The sequence below is a fragment of the Hippocampus comes genome, unplaced genomic scaffold (assembly GCF_001891065.2).
Source record: "Hippocampus comes isolate QL1 unplaced genomic scaffold, H_comes_QL1_v1.1 scaffold202, whole genome shotgun sequence".
Classification (NCBI taxonomy): Eukaryota; Metazoa; Chordata; class Actinopteri; order Syngnathiformes; family Syngnathidae; genus Hippocampus; species Hippocampus comes.
Window position 1 is genome coordinate 1,112,054 of NW_017805829.1, and position 25,313 is coordinate 1,137,366.

The 25,313-nt window shown below is 40.2% G+C and overlaps 1 protein-coding gene across 8 annotated transcripts in view; it reads right to left on the reverse strand.

Annotated features, from left to right (window-relative positions):
• The window catches only part of rapgef2b (Rap guanine nucleotide exchange factor 2b), a 122,942-nt gene that overhangs the window by 52,223 nt on the left and 45,406 nt on the right, over positions 1-25,313 (reverse strand). For 4 of the 8 annotated variants that reach the window (XM_019887414.1, XM_019887413.1, XM_019887412.1 and 1 more), the window contains exons 4-6: positions 23,152-23,235; positions 11,427-11,502; positions 7,432-7,599 (exon numbers count right to left, since the gene is read on the reverse strand). In XM_019887414.1, coding sequence (XP_019742973.1) covers positions 7,432-7,599; positions 11,427-11,502; positions 23,152-23,235 — 328 coding nt within the window. Of the gene's footprint in view, positions 1-4,142; positions 4,155-7,431; positions 7,600-11,426; positions 11,503-17,662; positions 17,894-23,151; positions 23,236-25,313 lie in introns of those variants that run through there. The other 4 variants (XM_019887410.1, XM_019887407.1, XM_019887409.1 and 1 more) reach the window with 2 other exon arrangements.

The window sequence follows — 25,313 nt, forward strand, 5'->3', positions numbered from 1 at the left end:
TGTTAATGGACTAAGAAGTAAGAACATTAATTTGACGAGGGTGTTTGTGTCCACTAGGAGCTGATTTGGGTGAATTCCCTAAAAGGTTTTAATCATTGTTTTCTGTTACAATTGGGATAATAATATATTTTATTCATATAGCACCTTTAAAAAATTGCAAAACCGCCCATTTGTCTTGTTGACCTATTTCATGTTCACCCAAAATCTCGGTTTCAAACCAAAATGGCTGACTTCCTGTTCAATTTGCAGTACGAGTCCTTGAGACTTTACTGTGGATCCTCTTATGATCGATACACCCTCCAAATTTTGTGGCAATCTGTGAACTTGGAGTTGGGGGGCAATGTTTTTTTTCCCCCCTAACTTTCCACAAAATACTCCATTCCTAAAATCAATATGTGAATTTTACCCAGCTAATATTGCTGACTTTTCTGGGCATGTTAAGGCCCCCAAAAGATAAGGTTTGTAGTTATGTAACCCACATTTAAATAGCACTATTAACACAAGAAAGATGTTATAAAACCAGGCTGCATCCAGTCCCTTGGAGACCACTGTTTTCATCACGCTGCCGTCGCCTGGAAATAATTCAGCACACAGACCGCCAACTTTTCTCCCCCTCCCTTCGCAGGTTAAACGCGGGTGCAACCGTGCGTCCTGACCCACACATCCGCCGCCTAGCAGCATAAATCCATCACATCAGCAGCTAGTTCCGATCCACCGCGTTTGAGGTTAATGTGTAACTAGCAGCTTCCGATTAGGGTTGTGGAACAAGGTGCTCTTAGGTCATGAAGCGGATGTTATTTAACTCTGCTTTGGGCCAAAAATGTATCAGCCTTAACTGAGGCGAGGACGACTTAACTGTTGGGGTTAAACATATGCAGTGGGCTAAATGAAGCACAACTGTTAGTCATGTCAACTAGCAATGATAGAAAATGTGTGCAAACTTGTGAATATAGTGAATATAGGTTAGGCGTAGAAAAAAAAGTAGTGTGTTTCCGGTAACCCGACCGACCGAGAATTTCTACGTCGAAAAAAAACTTTACGGTCGGCATTCAGCGAACTATTTGATGAACACCACGGCCGAGTAAAAACCGAGGGCGGAGGAGGACGGCGGCGGAGGCGGCGGCGCGCCACGGCCCCCCGAGTCCGGAGCTGGAAGAAAACTAAATAGGTGGATGCGGCGGGTTCAATGTCTTCTTGTTTTATGGTTATTCATTTTTTTGAACTTTAAAAACCTGTAAAAAAAAAAAAAAAAAAAAACTTCGTCCGACCTACCGACCCTATGCTGAAATTTCATGTTACCGGAAACACACTATCTTTTTTGTTTGGCCTTAGTTCAGTCCCAACTGCTGATCTATGGACTACTTATTGGCGCATTCATATTTATTTTTATAATGCCACCGACTATTCTTGCCACATGTTTAGGTTGGGTTATACTGCGGATAGTTTGTGCTGGTGTATGTTTAATGCTCAACTGCTAATGTATAGACTACTTACTGTTGCATGTGCAGGTTTTTGCACCATACAGGGCTGCTGACCATTTATGCTCATGTTGCCATTCATATCTTTATACATAGTCTAATAGTGCTGGTGTTTTTCATTCTCAATTGCTTGTCTACAGACTATTGGTACATTTATAGTTTTATTGCTACATAAAGTTGACTATTCCCCATGTATAGTTGTCACTAAACTACTGAGAGCGTTGCTGGTGTTAATACAATTCTCAACTTAATTTTAGACTTATTATTGCCTACATGCAATTCTACTGCTGTTCACATTCCCATCTGTATACAGCATATCTATTTCATCATACTGGTGTTTATTTCATACTTCCGTCTTATAAGCGTAGTGTTTTACTACAATCAATTCCACTGACTAGTCATTTTTCTATTGGCATTCTCTACTGTAAAAATAGTAACCATTTGATCACGTACAGTTTGTCGCTACCATTCACAAACATATCCTTCATGAAAATTTGCCACAGTGGCCAAATTTGTAATACATACATACATACACACACATATACATATATATATATATATATATATATATATATATATACATATATATATATACATACACACACACACACACACACACACACACACATACACACACACATTTTATATGATCTTATTCTGCCAGCTAAACAACCCTAATTTCTGTCTAACATACCTAACAATGGTGTCACAACAGTGTGATTTTTACAGAGCCACCACCACACAGACTAAAAAAATGAATAAATCTGTCAAGCCTTTTGAAAATATATTACTGTTATTAAAAAAAAAAAAAAAAAAACAGCTGAATGTCAATGCAACATGAACCGCACATCAAATGTCGGGCCGGCGCGGCTGGATAAGAAATGTGTGCCAAATCACAGTCCCACACCCCCTCCTCATTTGCATTTTTGGCACTCATCCAAAAATAACTGTTCTATTTCTATCCTGGCTTTATTGTTTGATCGTGTGCTATATATAAGCACAAACAGAAGTAGGGTGTGCAGCAGCATCTGCATAGTTTAGTCATTTTTCCGAAAAAAACATGTATGCCACAGTACAGAAGACACCTGCTATATATTTAGTCTGACGAAAAGCACGAATCAATCACACTGCTTTTCACAGCCAAGCACTTCTTCCGTCATATATTCAGACCGGCGGCGGCTCTTGTATTTGAGCCGTGCCTTGGTTGGTCACAAAGGACAGCTCTAAAAATAGAGCGGCGGCAGATTTGTCGTCATCCGTCTTGCAGCAGGTCTAAGTGCTAGACCCCTCTGAAAACAATGATGTGAGACATGATATCCATGTTTATATAAGTCATAATCAGTGGATTTGGGCAATTTAGCGTTCTGTTGAGGGCACATCTATCGAGGAAGCCTCTGATTTGGGCTGAGGGTCACAAAAGGCCTTGGAATTTGCCCAAATTGGCAGCTTTAAACTAAAATGGCAGAGTTTCTATTTAAATTCAGGCATGGGTCCTTGACACAATTTCATTCATACTGAAATGAAAGACATTCACCAAATGTTGTTTGGATGACTGAAATTGGAATTGGGGCTTTTTTTTTTTTGTTGTTGGATACTCAAAATGGCATCAAAACAACCAAATCAGTGTAGGCTCAAAAAGCTTCGATTATTTCTTCGAATTGGAGTCATTTGGGTGAATTCCAAAGTCTGAGTTCATCATCAGGTCATTGGAAATTGTTGAAATTTGCCCATAACAGCTTGCTGAAACCTAATTGAAGGATTTCCTATTCAATTTCAGGTATGGGTACTTTTTTTTTTTTTTTTTTGGCAATGCTTTGGTGTGTCCTGCTAGGATCGACATTTCCACAACATTTTCAGTCAGTATTTAAAACTCATCAAAATGGTAGGAGTTCGGCAACACACCAAAACGGCCAACTTCCTGTTCAACTTTAGGGCCATTGGTCATTGCCTTTTTAATGCATCCAATTATGAAATTTGTGATTCATGACCACCCAATTTTGTTTTAGTCAGTGAGTCTGAATCAGCCGGCCTGTCGGGGCTATTTATTTATTTATTCATTGTAACTCCCAAAACATCAAAATGCTACAAGTTTGATAATTGAACGTATTGAGTGACTTTTGATTGTGGGCTCGTATTCGGGACTTCGAAAACACAAACATTTTCAAATTGAGTGTTTTACGACATAAAAAAAAAAAACAACCATGAGCACGTCCATTAAACAGCTGTGTCCAGTATGGATACCCACCATTACCCATCATGGATGTCCTTGAGTGTTTTGAAAGGCGCTTATAAATGTAATGCATTATTATTATTATTATTATTATGGATAACCATGGTATAACCACACCCACAATCGGCTAACAACACTAATAGCCTGAAACAATTGAGACGTGTCTCAATCAGCTAAACAGTTGCTATTAATCTCCCTGGCCTCCACGAGCCTTACAGGCTTAGTGTCCCCATCCATTCTCATAGTCGAGTCATCAGTGCAAATCAGAAAGTGGCTAAGACAAATGTGTGGATATTTTTTTAACCGCAATAGAAGTGGAGAGCTTATCTAACTATATGGAATGGAAGGTATTAATTAAAGGTGCTATAGGTGCTCATAACACGCAGCTAGGAAATGCACACACAAGACATGATTAGAAGTGACACGTATGGTACCTTATTGCATTCCTGGGAGCCATGTGAAACGAAAACAGAGAGATGAAAGTTAAAAAAACGTTTTGAGAAAGCTTTGGAAGTAGCATGAACAGAAAACTGACCATGGAACAATGAGAAAATGTGGAATTATATGAAGCAAGAAAATAATTAAATATATATATATATATATATATATAACACACACACACACACACACACACACACTAATGAAATGAAAATCAAAAGTCAACAACAGGTTTTTCCCTCGTGAATAAATGATTTTTTTTCATGAATGATGATAATGCTAACAGCAAAACAAGAAATTATTTTAATTATTAATTAAAATATAGGAAATAAAAAAAAAATAGAAATAAGATGATATAAATAACCCAAACAGATAAGGCAGAACAAATGCAAAAATATATTTTTTTAAAAATTAAAATAAGCTTGGTCATCAAATATTTGTCTGGCTTTATTCATTTTATAATTTATCATGCTAAACAGTAACGTTAGCATTGATGTGAAGCTGAACAGTACCATTAGCATTTAATGCTAACATCAAAATGAAAATCAAATTATACCCTAACGAACACAGTGCACATTCAAAAGAGAAGTAAAATTTAAATGCAGTAAGAGTGATCAAGCCTTCAACTGAATATGATTCATTATGAAGGCCTAAGAAAATGCAAAAAGATAAATGACATTATTACCATAACAGATCATTTAAATGTGCAATGAAAAATATACAAAGTTAAAACTAAAACGTATGGAATAATGCAAATACTCCAAAAATAAGCAGAAAAGATCCTGATATGACAATTAATAATGTATTGCTGTTTTTTTTTTGTGTTTTTTTTTTTTTTGTATTTTTTTTTGGGGGGGGGGGTGTTTTGTGAGACCATAATATAATTTTAAGGTTAACGCAACAAGAAAAATTTCATTTTTGGGGGTGTTAAGAGCGTCGTGGATTCCCAGCTGCCTTCTTCCAACAACGTCGCTAAAACTTCCAAGATCACATTCCAAAACGCGGCAGATTAGCCGGCTACGAGAGATTAGCATCTGCTCAGTTTCTCCTCGTCACCGTTTGGTTGCCATGGTGCCCTCTCTCATTCCATCGCTCTCCTCCCTCGAGGGCAGTATGCGACGGGAAAAAGTGACCATGAGAAAGTTGAGTGCAGACCTTTTTCATGACCAGAAATGCTTCTCTAAATTTAGGAAGCAGGGCGCGGCCTCCGAGCCCTTTGCCGCATTCTTTGCCTTTTTTTTTTTTTTTTTTTAATGGGGAAGGGGGGGGGGGGGTTCACAGCGTTTCAGGAGGGATCGGGTCCATGCCGGGAATGTATGGAATGCGGTGAAATTGTGCACAACAGGAAAGCCACTGTGCACAGACTCAACGCTGTGAGAACGCTTCACTTGCTATTATCAGGAAAGAAAGACGACTCTTCAAAATGTTGTTTTCACCATGCAGTACTGTTCAGTACAATGCAGATTACAGTTTGTACAAAGGAACTCCCAAATTCAAATGAACCAAGTTTACGGCTAAGTTAGCAACATTCCCACGAGTTCTGTTGCATATACTGTATGGTTTAACGATGGGCTTAAAATTCCCAGAAAGTGGTTGAAATAGTTAAGAAAATACAAACAGTATGATTTTAGTGCCTGAAAGAAACATCCACATTTACAGTTTATGTATGAACGGATTAGGTGATGAAAGGTATGAATTTAAAATAGTTAACCTGTCAAATTACTGTTTTGCTCGTCAACTACCAGGCTAATGACTGTTTTGCAGGTCAACTAGTCCCCGTAGTCACAATTAGTCGACTCATTGGATCATATGTAAATGGCAGCATATGGCACCAGTAAGCAGCTTTTATAACCATCATTAACTTACATCTTGAATACTTGAAAGTATGTGCTATTTAAAAATAAAGACTATCAAGATGAGCTAGTGGCACCAATGGATAACCCCGGTTCAAATCGGGATCAGGTCATGTGCAAAGAGCATGCTGGACTTCTTCATTTGGGCGGCTCGGCGGGCCAGTGGTTAGCGCATCGACCTCACAGTGCAGAGGTCATGGGTTCGATCCCGGCTCCTTCTTGTGTGGAGTTTGCATGTTCTCCCCGTGCCTGCATGGGTTTTCTCCGGGTCCTCCGGTTTCCTCTCACATTCCAAAAATATTCATGGGAGGTGGATGGTACGCTCAAAATTGTCCCTAAGTGTGAGTGTGAGCCTGTATGTGCCCTGCGATTGGCGATTGGCAACCGGTTCAGTGTGTCCCCCGCCTACTGCCCGAAGACAGCTGGGATAGGCTCCAGCACCCCCCGCGACCCTTGTGAGGATAAAGCGGATCGGAAAATGGATGGATGGACGGACGGACAATTAAGATGATATTACTTTCCACTTTTACTATTCTTTGCACCTTGAACCATTCCTGATATGTTTAGAAATGTTGGTGCGGCTAAAACTAAAGGCGATACCGTGGACTTATTTTAGATGTAAAAGTCGAGTGCATTTTACAATGTGATAAATGCACTCTGAATACTATGAAACTAGATAGAAATCCAAATTTTTTAAATTTTATATATATATATATAGAGAGAGAGAGAGAGAGAGAGAGAGAGAGAGAGAGAGAGAGAGAGAGAGAGAGAGAGAGAGAGAGAGAGAGATGCTAAATATAACTAAAACTGAAGATTCAAAAGAGGAAAGCTATGATTCACACAACTACATTGGGTTCTATAGTTAGATGGTTGGATGAATGGATGGATGGACAGTGATAGGTTGGAAGGTGGTTGGATGGATAGATTGAAAAACAGACAGATATACAGTACATTGTATTTAGGATATCGAGGAAAGCAATGGCTTCAGACTCGTACAGAAAGAAAGATTCCAACTCCAATGCATACTATGGTTGGATGGGTCTAAGTAGATTGAAAATATAGACGGATAGATATTCTTGGAAGGAAAGCTGTGAGATAGACATATAGACATCCGTGTGTGTGTGTGTGTGTGTGTGTGTGCGTGCGTGCGCACGTGTATATAGGAAGCACCAGATATCATCACAACCATACACAAACACACTAACACAAGAACTACAGGGAAATCTGTCAAAGACACTTGAACAAACAACACAGATCAACTGGCAAGGAAGACACAACCACTACAACAACAAACTACCAGGGTGAGCTGAGCTACTTCCAAAAACGTCCACAACAGCATAAACAACAATGCAGCAACAGCAGCGGTGATTCAGCAGAGCGAGGGTTAAAAGCAGATGAAAACCAGCAGTGCACCCCTCCTCCCCAAACTCACCGTGTGGTACCCCCGGGCTATGGGCGGCTTCCCGGCAGGGTACGGATCCACCGTGTCGATAATGGTCTGCCGCTCCCCTTTCTGGTTGATCTTCCGGAAGCGGCGGCGGGATTGGCGGTGCGAGGCTTGTCTCTGGAAGTACTCCTCATTCTCATCCATATAGTCCACCTGGGAAACGTGCAGAATAGACAGTTAGGGGAAATTCCAGGGTGGGGGTCGAGGATTTTTACCCCACCTTACGAGCATCTCGTCAAAACACATCCCTCATAAACGTGTCCTCTCCTATTTTCTTTACGCCACTCTTATGGAAAATGCTCAGTAAAAAACGTCAAAGACAATGTAGAGTTTTCTACGTACATTTTTGGGAAAATTACTTTTTCAAAGAACCGAACAAACAATTCTGAAAATTTGATCGTCCACAATTATGTAGGATTGTGCTTTGGGGAAAAAAAAAGATCCGACACTTTAGATACGTAGGCATTCATTTGGTGGACGTCAATGTTTTGGACACAAGAAAAATTAGAGTCTTTAGCAAATTTCTGATGGATTTGTTTTGTTTGTATATTTTTTCCCCCCTCCAAATAAACACAATTCTTCATTGACTCTATGATACACAGCCAAATTTACATGGAGCCTCTGTATATTACGATTAGAATGAAATTGAATCACCAAATGGAATAACATGAGCACCATATGACCCATTCCAACTGGAATAAATTGAATTTCAATCGGGTTCACGGGTGTTTATTTCCTTTTCCAATCACAGAGCACTTTAAAAACAGAGGTGCATGTAAATACTTTATATTAAGTAAAAAACAGCTTTCATTATGTACAGTGATACCTCGCTAAATCGCGGTTCATTTATCGCGGCTTGAGTACATCGGTTTTTTTCCACAGTACTGTATTCAGAAAACAAATGCTGAATGACTCAGAGGTTTTGTACATGCCTGTACTGTATATGCAACGGGCACTCATTCAAGGTGCATGATTGGTTCCCAGCACGATGTCGACCAATGACAGCACGAGTGGATGTATCCTGGGAGCTGATTGGCTACGCACCTTCACAGCCCCACCCAGCATCTTCCCTTGTGTTTCGATACAGTGTTGACTGTCTGGCATACTGTCTCTTAGTGTTGCGCTTGCGACGTGCGTGGCGGAGAGCGAGCGAGCGAATGCAAGATACAGAGAGAGAGGGGGTGAATGGGCTTGTCCTAGAGCAGCAGCACTTTGCTCTTCCCCTCCTCCTCCTCAATTCTGATTAATTGTCTTCTCATAAACACATCGGCTGTGCAGTAGTTCAGTGGCCAAAAGGTAGCTGGAGGCTAACAGCGGCTACATTGTCGAGCGTCAATCCTTGAAGTGACACGCATGCGCACAAAACACATCCCGTGGCACAGCGGGTTTATGTGAAGTAAACATGGCCCCTCGTGGAGGTCTCAGTCCTGATGCATTTGTGGCAATTTCAATCATTTTTTTGCAAATAGAGCCAGCTTTTGCTAAATTGAATAATTTCACGTCATCTATTCAGCATTGACTGTTTTCTGCTACTTCGTGAGTTCGTTGCTTTTTGGGCCTGTCTATTCTGTTATCTAGGTCGGATGAGCGTGACCTGAGCAAAATTGTACTGTTCACTTTGACGTAATATATTGGTAGAATTGGCATGCATAATGACCCTGTCCTAGTCTTTGATGACTAGCATACATTTTAGTAACTTGACAAAAGCCATACCTCTACGTGAATCACTGAAAGGAGTTCTCAACAGTATCAATCTGGGACTGCCCCAATGTGATCGGCTCGGGAAAGGCGAGGCCGTTCAGTACAATACTTGGCGCTCATCGTGTAACTTGTTCACACCTACCAATCGTTTGTTTTGACCAATCACAGCAACAGATGAAAATGTCGCCACGGTCATGTGACTTGTGACCATCTGAGTCCGGTTATCTCGGTGGTTGGCACAGATGGCATCATGGCATTGAATGATAGCTGTCGTTTTAGCAGTGTGAATACGCAGATAAAGAGCGTCTTATTACAATGTTGATTTTTGAATCAAGCCGACTGTCAACTGAGAAAAGTTTTTGTCACAAGCGCATTTTCTGCCCCAGACACACTGCTACTTTGTGATTGGTCCACACAGCCAGTGGTATGGCTGCAAATCAGCACGCTCGGGACAAGATGGAGTCACAGCGTTTTAGGAACTCACAAATAGCACGATAATTCAGCTTGTAAAAGAGGCTCACGTTTTAGTAAACCTAAAAAACAATTAGAATACAACTTTCATGTTACTGTCATAGGAACAATGGCAATCAGTCAGAAAATTCATTTAGTCTTCAATGAACATAATACGACGCAAAAAGAAGAAGCAGGCCGTGATGATTAAAGGTGTTTAGTGATAATGGATGCAAGTGGAAAATTGCAAAAGCTAAACTCCATCTTTCTATTTTGTGGCAAGGAGAGAAAAAAAAACTCATCTCTTCATGACTTCTGTCTTCTTTTTGCTTTTTTCTTTTGATTCCTCGCCACTTCACATTCCGACAGCGACCGGGATTACACCACTGAAATCTCCCTCTTCCGCTACCATGACAACCGTCTCCGGTTGCAAATCTCCGTGCATGCAAATCGAGAAAAAAAATAAAAAAATTCTTGTTTTTGCGCTAACATTTCCAATTTAGGGATCATCTGTAGCTATTGCAGTAGCATAGCATAGACATCATAATTATCGGGCTGGATGGCACCTATTGCAGCAAATGGCAGAGTGTGCAGCAGTGAGTGTTATTTTTTACAAGGGGTGGGTGGGGGTTGGGGGATGCGCTTGGTGTGGGGGTGCGCTGTGTGAATGTTCAGTCAACACACATCCCGCACAGCAATTACGGCATGTGAAAGGGAGATTAACGGGATCCGCTGCAATCTGACTCGCTGCCGACCAGCTGTTATTTGGTAGCACTGCACGCCAAAGCTTGGAGAGAAGAAGCTCGACAGGCTACCATTACATGAACATGACATGAAGTAAGAAGAACCTTGGTGAGGAAAAAGTCATTGCAATTCAATGTGCAGTTGAAGCTTGAGTAATTTTAAGTCTTGTATAGCTCAAAATAACCTTCTTGTAAACAGCCAGGATAATTTAGCACCTCACATGAGCCTCACAAACCTTTGTGTCAAAGCATCAGACAATTGCACACATTTGTCACCATCAAAGATGGTTAATGTTCCAATTTCATCTTCAATCTAATATACTTGCATTTATTTGCAAACATCTTCAATAAACTAACAACAAGCATGTTTTGTAAACATCAAAACACATTTAGAACTCTTAAGGCCCCAACATCCTTTTTTTTTTTTTTTTTGCAAATATCAGAGAATTTGATCTTTCACAACAAACTTACCATACATTTTTTGAAAAACAAAGGCTATGTCATGTTCAACGAACCCAGTCAACATTTTCTCAATATCGTCAATTAGTTTGAACTTCACATATATATTTTTGAAGTAAACAAGTAACAAGAACAAGAATGATTTAATCTTCCACCTGTGAAATAAAAACCTGCCATGTATGGATTCTATTTTGAGTCTTCCCTACACATTAACAGATGTTTCTGTAAAGGCAAGACAATTTAGGCTTTTCAACAAACCAATCATCAGACGTTTAAAGTCTTCAATCTAGCCTACTGCACATTTGTTGTTGTCAACCCAAAAAAAATGCAGTCTTGAGTGGGCCTAACATGTATTTTTCCCGTGCTCTTATCTTGAACAGTTGTATGTTGGGATAAAAGCTATATAGAAAGATAGTTTTTAGATCAATTTCAGATGGTTGTTTCCTTTTTGTGACTATTTTCGCATCACAACTTGGTAAACAGACAAACAAAAACAGTCTTTCTACCTAACAAAGTCACTTGAGTATCTTTGTATCAAACTTCTGGAACCACAAACAGCGAACGCATTCCAGCACATACACTGTTAAATTTGCTTTGACCACAGACATTTTGGTCAGGAAGACTCACCACAATCATCTCTGAGGGTTCCAGGACGATGCACTCACATCCACGCCTCAGGCTGCCTGCCGATCTCTTGCCAAAACTGGGGGGAAAAGAAAAAAAACCCACATCAATCAGTCTTCTTAATCAGACTAAAGTCACCAAGTTTAGGATTTGTAACTTGCATGGCTAAAACTGAAAAAAGACGACTTCAATTTAAATTGGTGCTCATGAGGCTCAACTTAAACTACATCATGGCTTGGGAAGCCTTGTCTGGATACATTTGAAAAGCCGCAATAATGCTGCAGATTTAAAGACTAAGATGAGATCAGATAAGAAAACCTTTATTTGTCTCACAATGGAGAAATTCCCAATTTTCAGCAGCAAAATTATGAAAGGGAGAAGTAGAAGAACAAATAGTATGTAAATAAATATAAATGATAAAATTTAAATATAAGCACACTAAAAATGGGTGACTGGAAGTGAGTCCAGGTTTTCAGGTCTGTCTATTCAGTAGCCTGGCAGCAGTCGGCAGGAACGAGCCTCAGGAAGCAGAAATCTTGGGAGTAAATTCAGAAGATTATTACATTTGGATTATCATGGGCCGGTTCTGAGTTTGACGATATACCGCTGTTGTAAAAAGACAGTTTCAAACACCGAAAAAACTTTCTATCACTGGATGAGCTGTTGTCAACACACACACACACACACAGTGACATGATCTCTCTCACTCCCACTGTTGGTGGGAACAGTCAGTGAGCCCTACGTTTTCTCCCCTGATGTCACTCTGGGGAATTTTTCGGGTATCTCGGCTTGGTAGAGGAAGAATATCCAACATGCAAAACCTGCTTAAAGAGAGTGGCTGCTAAAGTAGGCAATACTTGCAAGCAGGTTATGATGTTTAGAAGAGCGAGGCCCATCACTCTTCAACAAATTCAAGTTACCATTAATATATGAGTACTGCGCTCTCTTGAAATTATGAATGAATATATGAATGAATATACAGTAATGGGTAATAAAAAAAAATTATAATACTCTAGGCTCGCTACCGAGGCAGGTAACTAGCTAACAAGCATGGTTTACATCAGTTCATTTAGGCTCTGATGTTACTTCACAAAGCGCTAAACAGCAGCTTGGTCGCTCCTCATTTTCTGAGAAAAGAATACTTTTACTGATGTATGACATTTTATTTATAAAAATTCTGTTGTTTATTTTGTTTACTGATGTGCCAATGGAGGGCTTTTCATGGAAAAAAAGTTATTTACATCATCAGTTAAACGTAATCATCTTAGAGCTGCAATTGCAATACCGTGATCCTACAATATTTTTGCTCACAGTTAGCATCCCATCATACCTATGCCTTCGTGCAAATATGAATTGTGATTCAGCAAGAGTGTATGACTTGACTTATGACTCGGTTTACCAAAAGTAATGACTTGCTTGAAACAAAGGGGAACTCTATTTGCCTATTTTTTTATCACAGTAATTTGGGATTTGCTTGAAGGTTAAGACTTACTTACACGTTACTCCCACCTCTGGAAATGGTGTCTGTTTGAAGCCGAGTTTTCCTTCTCACTTCTTACAGATTTTTTTCTGTAATTTATGTATCAAGACACTGAAAGAGCAGCATTGACTAGATTACTTGGACCCCCATCCCGCCTCTAGAAATGTCCACGAGTGCGGCGTCACAGTTTGTACTTAAAACTCCAAAGGCAGCAAGCAAAAATGCATTAAAAGACCAAAAATATCCAAAAGCAGAGCAGCAGCACTGGCCGTGGAAATTCTGGGGCGCGTTTGACTAAGAAGGCAGCCTTTGTCAGGACACAAGGACATCCTTGTTTGACGCTTTTAAGATGTGTATTCATCGAGAATGTGTGCAGCGTGTCGTCAATTAGCTGATTGCTGCATTAGATAAACTGGAGTGGCTCAATTACTGATGAACCTGTGTGGCTCCATAACTCACATCCAGTTCTAATGTTTTCTAACCTTGATGCAGCCAAAGTACATTTTTTTTCATGTGAAAACTGTCACAGCACACCACCAAACAAAAATATTAACATGAGAAATATCCCACAGAAAACCACCATTCAAAAATGTCACGAAAAATATATCATCTAAGAATAATGGAATCTGAGAGGTAGCAGGGGGCTGGTTGCAGGAAGGGTACGCTCTATAAAAACGGGGGGAATTCTTCAGAAAAAAGTTTGCACAAGCATTGGGCGATGGGATAATTGACGACACGCTGGTCACATTATCAATTAAGTTTTCCTTGTAATCCATATGTTAGCATTTTAGCTTTTCTAATTGGCAACAGTGGCTGACTACTATGAATCAATCCACTTTTCTTCTTTTTTTTTTGCCTATATGTTATAATTCTATCACTTGTCATCGGAACTAGTACCTAAAGGGGAAGATTTAAAATTTCAATCTGCATCTTTTTGTACTCATGTTGCTATCTTGCTGTGTTGGCATGCAAATGATTATCATCTTATCTTTTTAGCTGTTCAGAATTTAAACAGAATTTCTTCAGGAATTACAATGTCTAGTTTCTGCAGCAGATTCAACTGACATGTTTTGCAACGATGCAAGAGCGGATAAGAGGATAACAGCAGTAAGTAAGGTGCCAGATGCTGGCTCGGATCATAACTGAGAAGAGCGCGCAACTTTGCATAAAGAAGAAACTTTTATTGTCACGCATCACCAGCTGACATTCAGATGAAAAACTTGGTTAAGCCTAAGAACTTTATGTGTTTCGCTCAATGGGAATAAAGCTGGGGCAGCAGACATGGACATATGTCAGTGTAGGAAAAAAAAAAAAAAAGAAAAATCCCGCATTGCAAATTATTTTTTTTGTCCATGGTAGATTGAAGATTAATGTCTTATACTCTGCAGTAAACTTTAAAACAAAGACTGGCTGTCCTGGCACGCTCTCTGCATTGACATTCAAATCATGAGACATTCTCGAACTCTTGCGAAATGAAGACATGATGGCGTTGGTCCCTGTTTTGTACACCTGTCTCTCTTAGGCGGAATTTACTCTTTGTTACTGTACTTATATATTTTTTTCAGGGTAGAGACAGTGCCACCATTAAGTTGTACAGTGAAACTCCTCTACAGCGAAACCTACATGGGCGAAAATACCCCCGAGGGTGAAAAAAATCATGCATGAAAGCCATTCCCACTTTTCTGCTCCCCCTACAACAAAAAGTCCCCCTGTTACATAATACGAAAGATTTTTCTCTGCCCTTGCTTCGCAACGAGGTTCACTACAACGAAAACTAGCATTCCGAAAAAGTCTAATCCGACCTCAGCCTGCCACAGCGACTCCTACTGCTTTGCTCCAAAAACGGCAACAGCAACCACCACACTGGTTTACACATGCGCAGTAGTACAGGAAGTATTTGTTATTGTTAGTTCCAGACAGCAGCACGAACGTTGCATTGCTAAAATGGCTACAAAACGGACCTTTGCAGACCAAGGATTTGTGAAAAGAAAAGCTTTAACGCTTGAAGACAGGATAAAAGTAATAAAAATGAAAGATGGAGGAAGTAAAGTAAAATACATGCAAGAAATTGATGTAAATGAAAGTGAATGGTGATCGTAAATTTCGTAATTTCTTTCCCGTTTTGTTCTTTCTACACTGGCTCTATGAAGTGTCAAATAAGTATGTTCATACTTATGCACTATTGGAATAAAAATAAAGAGTACACATATACGTTTTGTGTGTGTGTGTGTGTGTGTGTGTGTGTGTGCGTGCGTGTTTACATCTAAGAAAATTTGCTATAGTGAAAAGTCCACTGTTGTGAAAAATTTCTTGCTGCAAACATGATTTTGTTGTAGAGGAGTTTCACTGTATTTACATTTACAGTGAACACAAAGCCAACTCACAAATACTATACCAATTCACCGTAACCACAACTCCACCCCTAAACCTAACCACAACCTCGCCTCCGAACCCCAACTTTAAATCCGCCGCCTACCTCAAACCCAGGCCCTGACCTTCTCGCCAACTTCAACCCTGAACCCTAATGCGTCACAACCCCAGCCCTTCGAAACCCATTACCAAAGCCTTACACCAATCCACACCACCAAATGTCACTAAAAGTATGACTAATACTATTGATGATCTCGTCTCTGAATTACTGATCTAGGGCACGAACATGCAGTAAAACCGACCCCTCATCTGTTTCCTCCGTGAAGCGTCATTCCTGTCCACACGCATTTGCAGACGAGTTCACGGCACGATCAGGTGACCGGCACTCACTTGCCGGCCTTGTACCCCACCAACCTCCTGTTATACAACACGCCCGAGGTATCTGGAATGTCACAGCGCATACATCAGCCGCCTTTTCAGTCTGTGAGCCCAGCGGCCCACCGCCAAAGCCTCAAATCCTTTCTGCTGTCGGCGACTCGACCGGTGCACCGCCTAATCCTGGCTGGAAGAGGGTAGATGGAAAAGAAGGGAAGTAGGGAGGAATGGGGGTTCAGGCTTTTCCACAAAGCTGTTTAGCGGTGCATTGAGAGGGTACACCAGTTTTTTTAACCCACTCTGGTCTTTAAGAAGGACAAAGATTAATTCCATTGGTGATGCAAGATGAAGTGAAGGAGGGTAAAAACTCTGATTGGATACCACTGCAAACCCTCCGCAACCTCCCTCAGGATAACAGCTGACCACTCAACCGCCTTTCAGCTTTGTAAACACAATTCCTCCAGCCACGTGGTTGCAGATAATTCACGCGTCGTACCCTCGGGAATAGATGCTGACACCCCACTGACGAGAATTTACAATGGATGCGTGATTACTTTTAGCTCTTCAAAACAGATCCAGTGACCAAGACTATTCTATATGATTTGGGTTTTTGCGCCTTTACTGTGCCAAATGCAAACTGATCAATCATTTTTTGTCATACTGTTAAGCATCCTCATTTATTTTGACGTCATTTAAAAAAAAAGTATGGATGGTGCACTTAGATGTGATATCTTATTCAATGAGTTTTTGTTTAACTGTATACATTGAGGACCCTGATTCATAATAAGATAAGTTAACCTTTATTTGTCCCACACTGGGGAAATTTGCAGTCTACAGCAGCAAAATTGGAAGGGGAGGTGGGGAATAAAGTGTTTCATTGCACAAAATAAATGTTTCAGAAAAGAACTGTACACAGTTCAATATAAGTGCAATATAAAATAAAGCATTAGCAATTAGCAAAATAATACAAAGGCAAAATGTTCATGTTGCACTTTGCTAAAGAGAAGACAAACTATTCAAGGTGACATGTTACTAAAAATACAAACCACTGATGTTGCACTTTCTGAAAAAGAAAATATACTAATGATGCACTTTCACAAATAGAAGACAACTTTATAATGTTACACTTCTCTACAATGGCCGCCACTTTCCAAAACACAACTATTGATGTTGCATTTTCCCAAAGAGAAGACGGACTACTGAGATTGAAAATTCCTGAAGACAAAATATTGATTTTAACTTTCCAAAAGACTACCGACTAGTGCAAACTATTCATGTTGTGCATTGTTAAAAAGAAGGGATATTGATGTTGCATGTTCTTGACGTTCCCAGAAAGACAACAAAATGACGTTACACTATCCAAAAAAAAAGAAAAGGTATTGTATCCTTTACTGAAAATAATCTACATAACTTTTTGTTGTATTGTATACATTTTCTTTTTGAAGTTACAATTGTTTACAGAAAACAAATTATGTTGCAATTTCCTAAAAAAAATAAAAATAAAAATAACATTGATTGACATTGATTTATGATAGTTTCCCCCCAAAAGACCAACTATTAATGATGCATTTTGGCTAAAAACAATACAAACTACTGATGTAGTGCTATCCTAAAGAAGAAAAGATTTATGCTATGATGTATTTTTATTATGGTTTTTTTTAATTGCATTTGTACACAGGATTTGTGACATTAAACTAAAGACAGAGAGGAGCTGTGAATTTCGTAGTATTGTTGAACACCACTGTTCATTTTAGTAGTGTAAAATCTATCAAAAATAACACAGAAAGAGTTTGAAAACTTTTCTAGGCACTATCAGTCAGCATTGAATCACTCTCAGCAAGGGACCCCATCTTTAGACGTTTGGCTTCAAAAGTCTGCTCGTTTTCACAATCAAAATAGCTCCCGCTGTGCATTCCACACCCTTGAAGGCTTTACCCGCTCCCGGCTCACATTTTAACATCAGAACCAAAACAAGCCACTTTTTCCATGGCACAGGGAGTTAATTGACGCTTACCCGCCCGCCACCACTCTGCTGCTAGAGTGACGCCGCCACCTGATAAGATTAGACGATCCTCCTTCCTCCTCCTCTGGAAATATCCCGCAAGGTAAGTCGCTCAGTTCAGTCCCGCGAGCATGTTCCAGGTCTAAAGACTGCGGCGTATATCCCACTGTGCGCACCCTGTCACCACTACTGTGAGAATGAGAGTGTGTGGCTGGTGGATCAGACCCTTTCCAATGGCTCAGCCCACTTTAGGCCACCCCCCCCCCCTCCTTGTAATGCGCTACGCAGCCGGCATTCCAGCATACGATTCACTTCCTGCTATGAGGGAGTCAAGAGGGTGGAGTGTGTAATTTGTGAAGGGGGGGGAGAAAAGGAATTCTCCCCTTATTCCACAGAAGTTACTCATGAATGTGATGTTGTAAAAACAGTCAATCAACCGGAATGATTATGCTTTGTAAAGCAACAGCCTATCCGAAGCTTTTGAAGCCACCCCTCCACGTTAACATTCCCAGTGTCAGTGCACCCTCCCCAAAAAAATCTAACCAAAACATGGGACAAATGCAATCTTTTGTTCCACTACATGGTTATAAAGTTCCACATACGATACTAGGTCAGTTGGTGCACCCACCCTTTCCCCAAAATGCCCTTACAAAAAAAAAAAAAAAAAAAAAAGGAACATGTCAACATGGCCACGTGACAAATGCACTCTCACACTTCACTATGTGCTATTAAAAACATGACCAAGATGAGACTAAATCATCGTAAAATATTTACCCTCACAAGTTACTCAATGTGTTATTTCAAAGTTACATGCATCATCCTGGCACATGTGGCATATCCCCATTTGCCACCAATTTTTTCCGCCTCCACTTACAAAGTGAAATTGTTGAAATGCAAATGAGAAAGATTGCGCTATGAGAGAATACAAGTTTAGAAAAATAAAGTATTTTTGTGGGTTGTTGCATCACGACTGACAAGAACTAGCGTGAACTCTGCTAACCTTTCCTGCAGCAGGTCATGGCGTAACATTCCTTGGCTGAGTTCCCATCAGCCTGCTGATTTACTTTTACTCGCCTAGACAGGAAGTGATGTATTTTCTACGAATTCAAGACCAGACCAGTGCCAGTCAGCTGATAATGGTGAATAAAGTCAATAAATGTAGGAAGTGAAACCAAATTCAGAATGAGTGGAATGCTTTTCATCAGTGATACTTCTACTGGAATTCAAATTAAAATTAAGACAGCGTAAAAGGCTATTAGACCTTCGCTTGTCAAAACTTAACTCCTGTAGTGCAGATTTTTTTAAACCATGTTTTAAGGAGAACTACACATAAAAATTGTAGCACTTTCCTAAGACAAATAAAAAAAAAAAAAACGACAAACTACAGTTCTGATGTTGAACATTCCGAAAAAAAGAAATTGCTGATGTGGCACTTCCTTAAAAAGACAAACTACTGATGTTGTACTTTCCCAAAAAGAAAATAAATTACTGATTTTATACATTCTTAAAAATAATACAAGTCACTGATGATGCACTATCCTAAAAAGAATAAACTCTTGACATTGTACTATTATAAACAAATTACTGTTGCCACACTTTCCTAAAAAGAAGAAAAACTGTTAACTTCCTGAAATAGAAGTACAATTATTGATGATAGTGTACTTTCCAATAAAACTGTGCTCCTCTATTTTTTATTACCCCCACAGAAAGAAAACATTTTGCACCCCACTCTCCCCTCCCCTCACTCAAACTCTTGGCTGCGACTATACTTAGCAACAATTGTCGATAAAATTGTTCGAGGTACACCTCTGCAGGGGAGCTGAGACTCACTGAGAACACACTGACCATGAGCGCTCCACTGCCACCTACAGTAGTAAATGTGTAATTGCACTTTATGATAGTACAACAACAAAAATATATATAAAACATGTTCCGAGACAACATGAACCACTCCCCACCCTCCCTCATTTGAGACGGACTTTTACAAAAGAGACAGACTACCGTCCTTGGACCTTCCTCAAAAGAAGACAACTGTTGTTGAAGTTTCCCAAAAAGGCAAACAAAATAATTTTTATATTTTCCTAAAAAGAAGACAAACTGTGATGTTGCACATTCCGAAAAAACAAAATGGCTAATGTTACACTTTGCTACATAGAGGACAAACAAAATACTGATTTCATTCATTCATTCATTTTCCGAACCGCTTGATCCTCACTAGGGTCGCGGGGGGTGCTGGAGCCTATCCCAGCCGTCTTCGGGCAGTAGGCGGGGGACACCCTGAATTGGTTGCCAGCCAATCGCAGGGCACACAGAGACGAACAACCATCCACGCTCACATTCACACCTAGGGACAATTTAGAGTGTTCAATCAGCCTACCATGCATGTTTTTGGAATGTGGGAGGAAACCGGAGTACCCGGAGAAAACCCACGCAGGCCCGGGGAGAACATGCAAACTCCACACAGGGAGGCCGGAGCTGGATTCGAACCCGGCACCTCTGCACTGTGAAGTCGACGTGCTAACCACTGGACTACCGGGCCGCCCTACTGATTTCACACTTTCCTAAAAAGGGAAACTGCTAATGTTGCATTTTTCTCGACCGAGAGAATGGAGGGATGCCCTTTTTTTAATGTCCTAAAACCACAAGCCATGATTTTTGGCTTAGCATATCAGAATCTAAATAAGCCTTGACTTAACTTATGTAGTAAGTTGCATTCATTTGAAATTGCCCGGTTACTACTGTAGCACATGCGTAATCACGTTTTGAATGTGTGTCACCCACTTGTCAGGCTTGGCTTATCTGGGTTAGGTTTGATGTTGCGCTAGCCTGTGGGATAAACAAACGTCTTCGCTTAATGAGTCATTCATTGTTGGCTGGCTCCGCTGAATGAAGAAGAAACCCCATTTGAAACCCACTGACACAGTGCCGTTAAAAGCTCCATGAAGATGTTTCGCTGGACTCCTTTTCAGTAATTCGTCAAAAACCTATTTCAGCTGAGGTGCCATCGTATTTCCGAGTCGAGACAGAGAGATTTTATCCAGAGATATCAGAGTTGAGGGATTCCAAGTTTGCAATTTTGGCTAAAACTCCCACAGACTCCGCTTAGCCACAACAGGAGGATGCTAGCTAAGCTAACAGGTATGATGGACAGACCCTCTCATCCCCTCCAGGCCACCCTGACAGCACTGGGCAGTTCCTTCAGCCGGAGACTGATACACCCATGCTGCAAGAAGGAGAGGTACTGCCGCTCGTTCCTGCCGACTGCTGTCAGGCTATTGAATAGACTGTCCTGAAAACCTGGACTCACCCCCACTCACCCATTTTTAATATGCTTATATTTATATTTTATAATTATATTTATTTCGATACATTTTGTCTTCTACTTTCTCCCTTTCATAATTTTGCTGCTGAAATTGGGAATTTCTCCATTGTGAGACAAATAAATGTTTTCTTATCTTATCTTATCTTACCCTACTTGAATCCCACAACACTTTGTCCCACACTCCACTCCTTTACCTTGTTATTTTGGGATGCATTTCTCTCCACAAAAGACGATTCAATACAGACTTCGATACATGGGGTGCGCAACGTATCAAGGACTGTTCGATTGGAATCATTAAATTCGGTAAGAGATTACGATTTAGTATGTTGTAGCTCAGTTAGAGACGTATGATGCAATTACTTTTTTTTTGGGGGGGGGGGGGGGTCATTTTACATGCCATATCTTCATGACCAAAAGGCGCGCTTCAAAGTGATCAATTTTCTCCAAAAAGGACGGGATGCCGAATAATGCTGGTCACCTTGTGTATGCACCAAGTTCCAAAATCTGTGAATGCTGTTGTGTGACATTGATGAGGGGTCCGCTTGACTGACCGATGTCATGCCGACACGCTGCTTGTATCGAGGAAAGACGGAGGGAGGTAACTGAGGACAGCATGCTGATGTTAAAGTGGGTAGGGTGGGCGTGAAAAAGGAGGCGAAAGGCACACCCTCAGTACATTGTGCAAAACAACATCCCAAAAAATGGCACCTACAAAGAGACACACTTACAAAGTATAGTTCTAATTATAATAATTTCTGTATAATCAGTTACGCGGCAGACCATGGGAATCGAGCAGCCAAGCGTGAATTCAAGACCAACTAATCCATGGTGCTTTTGTTTTCTGAAACGGTGCCATCCATCCATCCGGGCAAGAATGACCATGGTCCAGCAATATCCGGTGGATTACAAGGAAAAGTTGGCCATTTTCCATTCCTAATGCAGTAAAAAGTGCAATGCTCTGCATTACATTAAATAAAGACACTTTATTGGAGATGTTTATCCTTCATTCTGCCGTTCTGACAGCGTCATTTGACTTCCATTAGTGACTGTTCTCTCAACCGATCCCCACATTCCGACAAACCGCTTGGACTACGGCAAGTGATGAAGGACAAGCATACTTGGATTTTGAAATGATTACCAACCAACCACAAAACCGCCCAACCACATCACCAAAATGGTTGAGGTGCCGCTCACTTTCGACATCCCGGTGAACCACACTGTAGAGAAGAAGGGGACCAGCATAGTAACGATATGCTCCACAGGGCGCGCGAAGTCGGCTTTTACTGTTGTGCTTGGTTGCAATGAACGCACAAACACGAGACGGACTCTTGACAAAGAAACGAAGGAACATGGTGTGTTTGATTTTGAAACCAGCTGTTCATTTCGGATACAGAAGATTCGTACTTTGATGATTTTGAGGATGAGGATTGAACAAAAAAAATAACGTCAGTACATTGTTTCATATTTCAATAAAGTACAACCACTAGCGTGCATGCATGCTAGCATATTTTTTAAGCTTGCGTACGTTTTATCATGGCTGCGTCCAATAATACAATACGCTGTGTGTATGCGTTAAATACAGAAATAGCACCTGTAACTGACACGACACCTTTTAAAACAGTACATTTGATGTCAGTCCTGGAAATATGCCATTGCCTTCTAAGATATATCTCTCCAATAAAAGACGATTCAATAATTATCTATGTTTTTCAAACTGGATGCCATCCATATTGTTACTTCGGGTACCATGATAAGAATAAGCAGTTAAAAAATGTATTAATAGTAAAAGTAGTAGCATCCACTTGGTTCTAATAATACCTGCAATTCCTCATCCTGCTTACACACACTTTCACCTTAACAATAAAGTTATAAGGTTATCATTCAGTTTTTCATGCTTTTAAACCCACTCCCCAACCCCAACACACCCACCCTTCCTTGTGAATCCACAGAATGACCGTCGAGCGATTCACGCCCTCTCAAAGGACCGCAAACAGGTCCTGCGAATGCTCCTTTGTGAGTTACGCAATGTAGAAAAACGATCGCCCACGTTGGTCGGTTCAACAATAGCTGCTGTTTTTCAGAACAAAGCTAGTAGGCTAATCAGAAAAGACAAATACTTTAAAAGACACAGTCAATGACCACCCCCCCACTCCGCAAAACTAAAATGTGGCCAACATACCTGCTCCTGGGCAAGAACATGGACTCCTTGATGAACACGGAACCTGACAAAAGGATGTACCAGCAGCTTCCAATGTCATCAGGGCTGCGAGATAAGAAAAAACACATCATCAACATAGAAAATTAGTGCAAATTCCAACACATGGGATCAAGTACATACATATTCACTTGCACTGACCACAATTCAGTGATAAAGATTAAATAAAAAGAAAAATACTTCAACAGGGACAAACACATTGTTGGAAAGATATCATCAAAAACAAAATATCAGTAATCATAATATGTCTGACAATTTGTCGCTGTTATCCTCTTCGTCATTTCCTACGATTCATATCTCGTTCTCCATTTATTTGCTACACAAACACTAAGCTAGCAAGCAACTACAATTGAAATTTGAGCCCGTAATACAAAGGGTTTGCATTTTGAAATAAGTGTCAGGGAGTGCAGACGGGAGAACTGTGAATGAACCGTCGAGCGCGTCTACATCCGCCCACATCCATTACAGCGCCCGAGGAGACGAGGAAGCACAGACGGGAGTAAACTCGCGGTGACCCGGCGTGATGATGATGCCACCGCCGCCGCTGTTGGCTGGCACAGCCTTTTGCAGATAATTGCCAAACAAATGCACACGCACTCTGCCGGCGGGAACATTTTGACAAGTTAATCTCCAGACTTTTCTAGTTCAAAAGCAGCTCCTGCGGTGAACAACGACATTATTAGTTGGGAGACACCCAATAAGCGACTTGGACTGCGTCTATGGAAGAGTGTGTATGGAGTGTGAAAAAGTGTGATAAGGAATTGGCAAGGCCAAGATTTCTTTGTGGCGTTTAGAAAGCCTCTTTGCATTGACCACGATTCAAAACAATGGGAAACTTTGTCAAACTAAGTAGGGAAGTCTTGAGGCTTATAATGTACATAAGTCATAAGTAAACAAATAGTTAACATATGCACATACTAGAATTGGGAAAAAAAAACAAGTAAAAAAAAAAGAAAAAATGTGATGTACAGCGAAATAACACAAAAATGATTCAGATAATAGAAAAATGCAAACATTCTAAATAAAATTAGCAAATTAGGTGGAAAAAATCAGGCAGAGAAAAACAGGTTTTGCAAAAATATATGAAAAAAATATTTGAAAAAAAATGACAAAGAGGAAAGAATATACACAGTATTTGGGAAATAATATATAGTGACAATATAAAAATTATTGGAAAATACATGCATTTTCAGTGAAGAATGCATACATCCCCAAAAAGCACACGTATGGCAAAAATACAAACATTCCACAAACAGAAAAAAAATGGGAAGATGTTCTGAATCATACAATACCACACATGACAAAAACAGGAAAAATACATAAGCAAGAGAAAATAATCATATTTGGGAAAAACAAAATGTGACAATATATGAAACATTTGTAAAATAAGAAAATCTTTGTGATTAATTAATAATACAGAAGTAATACCAAAATATCTGATGGAAATGACACAAACACCAGGAAAAAAAACCCTCAAATTTTAGAAAGGATCAACAATTTGGAAAAAAAATAATTCAGTGAAGCACTAAGTCAGAGACATTTGGACAAGTTGAGAAAGTCTCCCGGGCAACAGTCTGCCATCGGAGCCGAAATGGGATGGGGGTGTTCCATGATGCTATTACATGGTTGTGAAGTTTGCTAACTGACATTCACTTCTCAAACAAGCCGTGTTGAAAGCAATTGTCGCAAGCGAACACGGCGACAGTTTGACTGAATTGGGCCATGTGTATGTTACGATGCAGCCAATGCGGAATGCCGGCCAGGGATGCTTCGCTTTCTTTCAGTTGACACGATTGTTCGTTGCATGCTTGGCGACAGGAATGTTTCTCCAGTCACAAACATCTCAACCGCCCCCCCCCCACACACACACACACAGTTTTTTTTTTTGTGGGGACGAACAATAAAGGTTTCTCTTTTTTTTTTTTTTTTTTAAAGCATAACGACAATAATTTGTATTCTTTTCAGGCAATAGTGACATTAGTGTCTTCTTTTTGGAAAAATATGACAACAGTTTTTATTTTTTGGAAGAATACCAACAGTTGTTTTCAGCTTTCAACAAAAGTGCAACGTTAGTAGTTTGTTTTATTAGGTTAAGTGCAATAACAGTATTATGTCATACACACTAG